The sequence below is a fragment of the Tachypleus tridentatus genome, chromosome 13, assembly GCF_004210375.1.
Source record: "Tachypleus tridentatus isolate NWPU-2018 chromosome 13, ASM421037v1, whole genome shotgun sequence".
Lineage (NCBI taxonomy): Eukaryota > Metazoa > Arthropoda > Merostomata > Xiphosura > Limulidae > Tachypleus > Tachypleus tridentatus.
Window position 1 is genome coordinate 13,485,474 of NC_134837.1, and position 12,313 is coordinate 13,497,786.

Below are 12,313 nucleotides of genomic sequence, written 5' to 3' on the forward strand. Positions count from 1 at the left end.
TGAGACAACTTGTCAAAGTAATTGGACGGTAATTCGAAAGAATCTGTGGATCATTCCAAGGTTTGAGAATAGGGAGTAAAATAGCTTGATGCCAAGACACCCAGGAGAATAGTAGGAGAAGCAGGAGAAAGGTGGCGTAATATCTCATAATGTATATCATCAAGTCTAACTGATGTATTGCCAGATCAATGAGGAGCAAGTTTGAGTTCCATCTATGTAAGAGGGCGATTGTAGTCATAGGGTTGATTACTCGAAAAGAAAAGAGATGGATGTTCAATTTGTGTTTTAATAGTTAAGAAGGAAAGGAATGGGTTTGAAGAGCTAAATACATGAGAGAAACATTTACCAAGAGTATTGGCAATGCTCTGTGTATCAACTTCATGGCCGTTGGATATTAAAATAGAGAGGGGACAAAGGTATACCGTCCACTCACCTTCTGGATATTGTCCCATATGACTTTTTAACTGATGGTTGAAGAAATGCTGAAGGTGTATTTAATCCAAGATTCCTCCTGGCTTTGAGATCTAACTCACTGAGTATGTGTACAGGCCTGCTAAAAGCAGTATGGTTTGAAAGCATGGGATATCTACAAAATTTATCCCAAGCACGTTTCTGAGCTTTTCATGTTATATAACAAGCAGAATTTCATCAAGGATGGGGATGTCATGTGAAATATGTTGAGGTTTTGGGGATGCACTGAGCAGCTGCTTGGATAATACAGTTAGTTATTGCTGCAACACAATCATCTATTGATGATTTACATAAGATGGCAGGATCAAGTTCCGAGAAAGCAGTGAAAGTGGGCCTGTTAGCCTGGTCCAACTTCCACTGAGACACACTGGTCGGGTGGCACTGACCACAGCCAATCTCTCTTAATATGATAGGAAAATGAACACTACCCCGTGGATTGATGTCAACCTCCCAAGAAAAGCAAGTGAGCAGATAGAAAGATCTGTTGCTGTAAATGACTGACTGAGTGCATGAAAATAAGTGTAAGAGCCAGTACTGAAGAGAGGCAGGTTGTGATTCAAGGGCATATGCTCTGTAGCACACCCTCTCACATCAGTATTAGAACCACCCCAGAGGGGATTATGTCCATTAAGATCCCCACAAATTAAAAAGGGGGTTGGCAGTTGCTTAATGAGGGCATCAAGGTCTGATTGATTATAATTTTTCCAGGGGTACAGAGAGCAAACAGTGATGGTACGACCCAAGGAGACACGGATGCCTACAGCCTCCAAGGGCGTATTCAATGACAAGGACTGGGTGGGCACATGTTGATCAACCAGCACTGCTACTCCCCATGTCCTTGTCCTACACATGACCTGTCATTTTGGTATAAGGAGTATTGTCAAATTGTGACTGTATTAGTAGGTTTTAAAAATGTTTCCTGTAAAGAAAGACATTTGGGATGATAAAAGTCAATCAAATCCTTGATGTCATTTACATCTGAACAACAGTTCCATTGGATTAACGTGACCCTTTTTCTTTATTTTGGTGGATAATATGGCAAAGAGACCTTCTGCTTGTGGCTGCATTTTTTTTCTTGACTGGATGTGGGTCTATCACCTTCTATTGATCCTGCACTGGATCGAGTAGGCAGGTCGGTGTTTGTAGGCATACATTCCAGTAATTGAGGGTGTGAACAAATGGTTTAATTTTTAGGGTGTCAAGAGAAGAAGATCCCATGGAAACATCTGGGCTTGAATAAGGTGAAGTCGGGCAATGACTGGAAGATGTGGTAGGGACAGAGATAGAAGTAGACACTGATTCGTTAACTTTGTTGAATTTAGAGGGCGCGCTGTTAAGGGTTCTGTAGCAGGCACGGAAAGGTCTGTCTGGACTCCTACTGTAGTAGTGGAATGGATTACAGCAGCATAAGACCAAGATGGAATTGGGAATAGTAATTTCCGAGCCTCGGGGTAAGTAATATTATGAACTGTCTTTAGACGTTGTGTTTTTTTCTCTTCTACCCATTTAGGGCAAGAAGTAAAATAGGAAGGATATGAACCATTACAGTTAATACAATGTGGTTCTAGTTGGCATTCAAAACCATCATGGTTTTTACCAGCACAACGGGCACATATCAAAGAACCACGGCATGATGTTTTAGAATGACCAAATCGTTGACAATGAAAACATCTAACAGGGTTAGGAATATAAGGCCATATCTTTCACTTCTGATATCCTGCCTTGATTGTGGTAGGAAAACGTGATGTTGTAAATGTTAATATTAGAAGATTTGTCGGCTCCATAATCCCGTCTCTATGAGTAGAAATTCGGTGAACGGCTGTAACACCTTGGCTGTTGAAACCTGCGAGGATCTCTGACTCAGGAATGGTCTTTAAATCCTTCTCAACTGTAACTCCTCTGGAAGAATTCAAAGTAGAATGAGAAGTAACCTTAATGGGTATATATCCCCAATGGACTTCAACTTCAAGAGAAGTTTGGAATGTTGTGATGAAACTGTTTCCACTAAAATGTCTCCAGACCGTAATTTTTTTGTACCAATTTAGGTGAACCAACAAGCCCTTCTAAACCCTCTGAATAAAAATTGGAGACATCGGTCCTATGCGTTTTTCAGTTAAAAAATGTGTAATTAAAAATCACTGGACAGATTCAAGTTATGAGTTTGATTGTACAGAGTTATCAATGCGTGGTTGTTTGCCAGTAGTCGGATTTTTCTCTATATTGTCATACTTGATTTTTTTTTATTTCAGAGGTGTCCATAATAATAAAAAGAATATTTCGGTGCCCACTGACCCCACCCACCACGAAGCCCTACGAGGGGACGCACTACAAATGTTGACTAATTAGGAAGTAATTTTCTGTATATTTTTCTATTAAGTATGTGTTACTTCTCCAAGGTTTATTTTTTCAATGCTGTATGTATAACAATCGAAAATATAGCTGCACAACAAACAAGCTTACCCACTTTGTTTGGTTCAGAACCAACAGGTAACTTTTCTATCGACCACAAAGAGCCATAAACATTCGGGATGGGAACAGGAACTGTCAAGCCATTGTTTGCCAGATACTGCTGAAGTGAGTTTTGATCTTCTGTTTCATAGAAAGAAAACAAAAAACATTATTACGTACAATGGGATATGTCCATTGAAACCCGGTTTTTTTTCTGACTATAAAATTCTTAAACAGATAAAATTAAATTATACAACTGTGATGGCACCTTATGCGCACGTGGGCTTAAACGATCAGATCAGAGACTTCTAGGGTTCAGGTATAATCGCCGTTTTTAAACTTAAGATGGGATGTTAGGTAAACATAACTTCCAATCACCACAATAGTTCTGTAAATTTTTCCCAAAACAACTCAGGGGCTACCTGTTTTAATTAGTAAACTAATTATAATTAACTGATTAAAGACAATCCCCAGAAAAAAAGTTAAAGTTACTAAACTATGAAAAAAATCATTTTTATACCAACCTGGCTCTTAAAGACAAAAAACAACAACGTGTTAACAACAGTCAAGTTTGTACAAGTAATCTTCATTCACTGCACTTCAAGACAGCACATGGCCATTATCTGAATCACCGAGTGAAAAAACGCCACAAGCTATTCTGTAAGAAAATGTTTCTGATTGCTAGTTAATTAATTCATGTTTCGTTAGTACCAGACAAAGGAAAGCTGAAATGTTTTCCTGAACGAATCTTTTGCATGCGAACTAAACTGAATAAGAAATAGACATTTTAAAAACAAACTACGTATTAACTGTGAGTAGGCAGACCAATCAAATTTCTCTCGAGATGCACATTTAGTACAAAACAACGATGGGCCATCTACTGTATCCACCGCGGGGAATCGCTCCCAGTACTTTAGCGTTGCATAAATACGTAAACTTACCGCCCCACGAGGAACCACATTCGATATGATGACTTTGATTTGAAAATACCACAGTGTTTGAGTAGTAAGTGTGGATGGGTGTGAATTTGATAGTTTTGGTTTGTCAGAGGGACTGACGGATTTTCTGCACTTTGCCAACACAGTCACATTTCTTTAAAGTAACTATTCCGTACAAGGGCAAAGAAAATTGACTTTATTATTGTTAGCGAAATAAAGCTGTTGTTTGAAATAAACGGATAGGAATGAAAGTACACTAACCAACAAAATTATTCAGGCTCGTTTCCATTCGATTCAAAACTTTTAAGGTGTATCCATGTGGCCAAAGGGAAGTGATATGACGATTATTATAATAATTCTCCACCTAAACAAAATAGGTAAATATCCGTGTTACATAAACCTTGTAAAACTACCTTTTATAAAATAATAAGTTTACGACTCTAACGTTTTAAAATGCACAATAGTTTATTGAATAATATTAAAAGTAATTAATTTTTTTAAATATTGCCATGGTAAATTGTTGTTGAATTCAGTTTAAACAAAAAACCACGCCAGAATTATTTATCATACTAACAGTACTATTTTAAAGCAAACAAAGAGTGGTACGAGTGATAACAAACCTGTACGTGAAAATTTCTGTCATCGTAACTGACCATCTCCTTGATTGACCTAACTGTCAGCCCGTAAAGACGGTGCACCAATTCGATTGCCTTTTCATTTGTCACATACGGTTTAATAATTTCACCAGCTTGTAGGGCAGTGAATATCGACAAGCCGTCAGAGGTCGCTGGAGTAGTCATCTATATATTGTATTACGAACCATAATACATTTTTGTTTTTACCGTATTATAGTTAACAGCACAATGGTTAAGAACTGACAAACAACGAGCACAGATTAACACCGAACAAAATTATTTCCAACTTAGCATCGTTTGTGTTGGGTTGTGTTTTTTCAGCTAAAATAATGTTTTTGTTGCTTCACTATTGATAGTGTAAGTAGGTACTCAATACATTCATTGGTTACATCCATCTTTACAAATAAATGCTTTGTTTGGAAGTTTTAAAAAGTTGACGTGGTTCAATATTTTTATCATAATGCCACGAAAGTCCTCTTGCGGGTAGTTGGTAAGTTTACAGACTTATAATACCAAAATCCAGGGCTCGATGCCCCGCGATGGAACAAGTACAAATTTCCTGTTTTGAAGCTTTGCAATAAAAGTAAAAAATAAAATAAAAGTGTTTTCTAAGTGCAAAGGCACATTGCGCTATCTGCTAAGCCCATCGAGGGTAATTGAACCCCCTGACTTTAGCGTTGTAAATCCGTAGACTTACAGCTAGCGGGGGGCTAATAAACTAAAGATACACAGGACTGATATATGTAATTAAATCAATTATAACGATTCATATCAGCTCGTTACTATTTGCACATTTTATTGTTCGGGATATTTGCGAAAATTCCCCCGTGAACTACATTCTAAAGCATATTTAGAAGAAAAGCCGATGGCCAGGTGTGTTAAGGCGTTCGACTCGTAATTTGAGGGTCGCGGGTTCGAATCCCCGTCGTATCAAACATGCTCGTCCTTTCAGCCGTGGGGGTGTTATAATGTGACGGTCATTTCCACTATTCGTTGGTAAAAGAGTAGCCCAAGAGTTGTGGTGGTGAAGACTAGCTGCCTTCCCTCTAGTCTTACACTGCTAAATTAGGAACGGCTAGCGCAGATAGCCCTCGAGTAGCTTTGCGCGAAATTATAAACAAACAGACAGAAAAGCCAAGACCTACGTGTTAGGGTTTGGTTGCTAAATTTCGCGCAGAGTTAGGACTTGTTTACAGTTAAAGTTATAACAAACAAAGATGATACAAATCTAAGCAGAACTGTTTCGTAAACTCAGTGTCGCAACCGGATAGTCGATTGATAAGAATAACAAAATTCAAACTGGATAGACGTGATTCCGTTTAAGACATCAGTAATGTCTTAGCATGTATTCTGATGAGGAGGATTTAGATCTCGGGGAAGGAAGATAGAACTGCACAGTAAAAAAACTTATCACTTCCAACTATCCGTTTGATTATATATGTAAATAGTTATACACGTTTCTCAGTGATATTTTGCGCAAAGAAATGACAAACTACAGGGAAGTCGGGTAGTCAACATCGCCCACTCTAAACGCTCAAACTGAATAGTTGGATTTAACCGTTTATATTTCTATACGCACACGACCTCAAAGGGTAAAATGCAGTTTTTAATCTTTTACTTTATTTTACTGGTGGTAACAAGGCACGAGCCACACATCCTCTTCTTCATAGTCTGAAAATCAAATCTAAACATTTCTTTAATAAAGTTAGAAAAACAAAACAAATAACTTTATGCTTGATTTTCTAAATAATTTTCTTCCATATTTCAGCCAACGTTTCGCCATTGCGGCTTCAACAGAGTCAGTACAAAAAACAGTATTCTATCTTTGATGAAGTCGCAGTGACGATGCGTTGGTTGAAATAAAAGTAAGTGTTTTATTGATATTTTTATTTTTTCCCTGCTAGTTCAGTGCCTCATCATCGCTGATGAGAAAAAACACAATAAGAGCACATACACAATTGAAAGACGCCATGTTCAATTACTTTTGAGAAATAATTTTCTTTTTGAGAAACAATTTATTTCGAGATAAAAACGTCCGTAATTGGTCAAGAGTCTTCTCTGGGATATTGGCTTTCATGGACTACCATCAGTTAAGACGAATTATATTTATTTCGTTTCCTAGCAACCCTTTCTTCCAGTAATGCTAGTATAACATGGATGTTGTTTAATCTGTGTTTTAACTATCAGAGCTCCGTTGTTTAACTATTAATGTGTATTAATTTTCAGTCAAAACAAAGTAGGTACTTAGCAAGAAACTAAAAATCAACCCGGTGAACAGCATAGCTAAATAAATATACGTTTATTACTTTCCTACTTGTAAAGAATAGAATTCTTTATTTAATTATCTGTGTACTTTCGGCCACAACCCTAATAATATTCCATTACGATCGACAAACGTTGGATAACTCGGTAATTCCTAAATTTACAATCAACCTAACAACGCAAAACAATCTCTACAATAAAAGTATAACTACTTGGGTATAATATAAAACATGTATTTTCTGTCATATCATTTAAATAAAACAATTACGTGGTCTTAAACAGCCTTCATAACAAACAGAAACGAATTTTACAAATTCAACAAAGGTGCGTACAGTAATATCTAAACATCAAACCAAACGAACCCTTTCTACATAAATAACAATGTTTTTCTTTTAATATTTCACTTACTTCGACCTGAAAACTAAGGACACATACAAAACAGTACCCTACCTTTAATAAACTTTACTAAGCACGATTACTTATTATATCGAAACGTAGCCCAGGAACATGCCTGTTGCGAGTCTTTGAGAAACATCTGCAACTTTTTCTTCTATGTAGATTGTGGCCAGAACCTGTACATGTCACGTGATCACGATAAGCATCACGATTGAATTATAGAACCTATCGACCAAAGGCTTCACTCGTCAAGAGATTGTTCAGTAATCATTCGCCCTGCGTCCTGATGCAGTTGTAGCGGTGAGCAGTTTGACTAAGTATTAGATTCACTACAGTTTGAGTGTTGATTAAAAAGATTAGACCGTATCATTGACCGAAACTTAAGAAACATATCTCGGTCTTGGTATTTGAGTACGCATACTTATAACTAGATACACAGTCTAATGTGGGTAACAACTAGATGTAAATCTGGTTTTCCTGATAGTTCTTTCTAAACACTTAAGTGAAAATCACACTTTAGTAAAAATCTTGGAAAATAAACGATGCTGTAGTCAACAGTTTAACAACGTTACACGAGTGTGTTAGATGTAGCTAGTGAGAATTAATAAAAAAAAGTTAACGGTCCATACATAACAACCCAACTCACTTTCAAAACAAGACTGAAGCAAGAGATAGAACATGATTTTTGTTACAATGATATTTATTTCGCAACGGTGTTGTGTGGGCTTTTCTTTGCTGTTGTGTCTGCTGTACAGTGTTTTAAGTAGCTATAATAACATTGAGAAGTGTCCTTGCTTCCTTCACACAAGTGACCGCAACTTACAACTTGAAACACAAATTTCATTTTGGTATAATATTAGGCCAGGTTACGGTAAGATACCTGGGGGATCGGTTTTCTATGCGAGTTTACATAATTTTAGTTCATTTCTGTCTCTTATTTTTTATTTATAAGTTTAACTAATCAAAGCATTGTCGTCCTTACTACGGACGGTTTGCTTTGAATTTCGTGCAAAGCTACTCGAGGGCTATCTGCGCTAGCCGTTCCTAATTTAGCAGTGTAAGACAAGAGGGAAGACAGCTAGTCATCACCACCCACCGCCAACTCTTGGGCTACTCTTTTTACCAACGAAGAGTGGGATTGACCGTAACTTATAACGCCCCCACGGCTGAAAGGGCGAGCATGTTTAGTGTGAAAGTGAGGCTGGTGTCATTATCTGATCATACTGTTCTTGGTTATTTTTTTAAATGTTTCCATTTTCCATCAGGTCCGCGCTTGAACACTAATGTATTTATTTTGGCACTTGCTCATATTTTTTTTTTTCTCTATTGACTGAAGCTGTCAGTGTGCAAGTAACTTAGCTTAATAGTATACCAGCCAAATTCAAGATGTTGATTGATCATAGTTTTCGTCAAACTTTCATGTCGCGCCCTTTATGATGAATATGCCAGAAAATAAATTATTAAATTTAGAAGCCTTACACATTATAAATTTATGATGTAATTTATTTTGACGCTTTTTGATTTCAAGTTTAGTTTGTCAGGTTCGTATAGTGAAAAGGGGAGTGAGTAGTAAAGATGATAAATTGAGACACCGATATAAAAAATACATTCTCAAGGCCAGTCAATCCCTCGTTCTTCAAGAAGCAAACGATATTCGTTTACGAAAGGAGGCACGACTAAAACAACAAAGAAAGTAATAAATTAAAACAAAATGGCTGAAAGAGCGTACTCTAAAATGCAAATCTCACACACAGTTCTAAAGAATTTAAGAAAGCAGTGTCATGACAAAACACACGTATATCTGCAATAAATCTTTATTTACATCGAATTTATTTCACAATATATTTATCATAATTTTCTGAAAGTTCACACAAAATCTAACATTTTAATAAGTGTTTGTTATTTGATTAATTCAAACAATTATAACGAGAAATATTCATACTTCGCATCAGCTACTATTAAATGACAGTCGTAAATACAAACATTACGAACTGCACGGTTATCAAAATTTTGGAATAAACTTTTTTCGCCACTACAGGTTACTCCAGGGCCAGATTAAGGTTTGGTGGGGCCTGAGGCAACATTTGAGAATAGTAATAACAACTCACTTTTGTCTCTTATTGTTAAAGGACTATAATTATTTTAAGTTAGATAGTCAGCGGGGCCTCTATGCCTGGTACTCTGCGTTAAATAAGTTAGCATCAGATGTTAACTACTCTTAAGTGTAGTTAATTTTACTTTACTACTAAAATTTATCGCTGTTAAATAGTATATTTCTAGGTAATAATTCAACGAATTAATTTTTGTAAAATAAAAAAAGTTGTTTTCCAGTTAATTTTTTTTTCTCAGTTTCAAATATTCCTGTATTTACTGTTCGTTTCGATTTATTTGAAATGCCAGTCACAGTTGATGATTCAAAGTGGAAATTTTATACCCACAAGTCAAACTGTGAAAAATTTTATATGCAAAACTTAATGTGAAACTTGTATACACAAGTGAAATTTAAAAATGTTTGACACATTTAAGTAAAACTGACATTTTAATACATTTTTGTATTTTTGTTTATAAAAACGTAAGATTAATAACAGGTCTTTATTTTTTATTTAAAAAATAATTATGAACTACCATTCAGGTCCAAAATACTCTTTACAAAACTAACAGCCTATAAGGTGAAAACTTGAAACAGTAAGACTTATTAACTTAGTAATGGTTTTCACTCCTGTCACTTCCCAATATTCAATTCTTCAGAAATAATCCACCTTCATATAACAATATGTCACTATTAAGATTTGTGTAGTTAGTTTGATATTTTAATCTCATTGAAATTACAAATTTGAAAGTGTACTAAAGAAGTTCTGTTGTCACATGTCTGTACATATATTTTAGATTGAAAAGTATAACTATCAAAAGTGCATCAGCCATGAATGTTAGTCTATCATACACAAGTTACTGATGATAATTCATCTTATCACTTGCTTTTGATAATCTTCTTTAAAAACTATCTTGAAATTACTGGACGAGAAAGCACACCTGATAAACAATCTTATAGATGTAAGGTGAAAGTGTGTGTGTGAAATTTGAAGTAAATTATATCAAACTACATATAAAACGTGGTTTGTTTAAAACATAAAGCTACACAAAAGACAGTCTGTGCTTTGCTCACCGTATCAAAATCTGAGTTTTAACATTATAAGCCCCGAGATTTATTGTTGATGACAGAGTAACAAACTGATAGACACAAATGTGAAAAATACAACTTTCCTTAGTTCACAATAATACATCAATTAACTGATTTTATTTTTCTTAAATCACATATTTCAATATATTTTATTAAGGTTTATGCAATAAAGAATTATGTCTTGTCAAGTGAACAATCAAGCTCACAAAGGAAATGAAATATTTCATAGTAAACTGTTAAATTTGTTAATGCTGATTAAATGCTGTTTATATATAAAAAATGTTTCCTATATGACTAGAAACTGTGTGAGTTAACTATATACATGGTTTCATTTTAAAGAAAATTTAACTTTACTAACTGGAAACTTATCAAAAAGTACAAAACAGATATTTGATTGAATTAAAGAGCTGGTACCATAATGTGACATTCAGATGACAAAGTAGAGTTTTCATTAACTTTGATAAAACAGCTTTTAAGTTGCACTTGTATGTTTAATAAGTTGCATCAGAACTTGCACGCCAGATCTATTACTCTAATTCATATATTAAATGCGATTATGTTAAAAAGTGTTTCATGAACCACATCAAGCTGCCATATGTTCAACAATTTCATAAGTTAAACCAGTACATGTTAACAGTAATTCAGTTACACCAATATTTGTTTAACAGTTTCATAAGTTACACCGGTACATGTTAACAGTAATTTGGTTACACAAATATTTGTTTAACAGTTTCATAAGTTACACTGGTACATGTTAACAGTAATTCAGTTACACCAATATTTGTTTAACAGTTTCATAAGTTACACCGGTACATGTTAACAATAATTTGGTTACACCAATATTTGTTTAACAGTTTCATAAGTTACACTGGTTCATGTTAACAGTAATTCAATTACACCAGTACCTCCAAACTCAACGGTACTGTGTTTCAGTGCTGCTGGGAATTTATCAATATTTCATATGTATTTTTATAATGGTTATTTGCATGTACACATGTCTCAGGCTATCACATGACACTGCAAGATCCTGGAACACAAAACATAAACATGTATGTCACTAGAGTTCTTTAAAAAAAAACTTATAATATTTAGTACATAATTAACTGTTCATTCTTATTTTCTAAATTTTTACAGATGATCTAAGAAGGTTCCTGTTTTATAACTAATTATAAAGGTGGACAAATAACCAATAAGCACTCTAGATTTAGCACCTAAATTCACATCCACAAACTTTACTAATGACAGTTGGTATTATTCAAACTTCCACACTATTCTACTCATGGAATAAATGTTCTTACACCACTTGAATAGTGGGTTTCATCTGAAAACTATCATCTTTCAATGCAAGAATACATGCACAACTTCATGAGATAATTTTCTTAACATAAACAATTCCTACTTTAAACGTACATGGGTTGTGTAGAATAAAATAGACAAGTTTCTAAAATAAAAGAATGTTTTCAGGATGGTGCTAATTTCAGTTTCATCAGATTTTACAAGATTTTCTTACAACACAATTTATTATAAGGAAACAAATCCAATTATCTTAAGAGATATCAGGAGATGAATTTAATTTTAAAATTTGTGTTCCTAGAACATCTCATTGTGGTTTGATGGAACTAAAAGGTGGTGAGATGATATGTCATGATAGATAACTGAAAACTATAAAAATTAATTTGTCAGTATGAAACAACTGTTGTCATTTGGGTAATGCAGGAAGACAAAGATCACAGTTTGGTCTCTTATATTGATTTTAGAGGCTGTTATTTTATCTTTAATCTAATGATTACTTCACATCCATACAAACTGCTATTCAGACCTGTGGATTTCTACTAGACAGTAGGAAATAGTTCCTCATTACAATTTTATGTTAAACTTGCAATAAAGTTTCCTTCATTACCCATTAAAGCTGTTGTCACACAAAGAAGTATACTGAATAAATTCAAGAAATCTTCTTTCAACATTGTTTTTGAACACACAGTTTA

The 12,313-nt window shown here is 34.8% G+C and overlaps 1 protein-coding gene across 3 annotated transcripts in view; it reads right to left on the reverse strand.

Annotated features, from left to right (window-relative positions):
* Positions 1–12,313, reverse strand: part of LOC143237003 (serine/threonine-protein kinase ULK3-like) — a 75,697-nt gene that overhangs the window by 17,785 nt on the left and 45,599 nt on the right. For all 3 annotated transcript variants that reach the window (XM_076475796.1, XM_076475795.1, XM_076475797.1), the window contains one exon: positions 2,932–3,060. In XM_076475796.1, the coding sequence (XP_076331911.1) occupies positions 2,932–3,060 (129 nt within the window). The remainder of the gene's footprint in view (positions 1–2,931; positions 3,061–12,313) is intronic.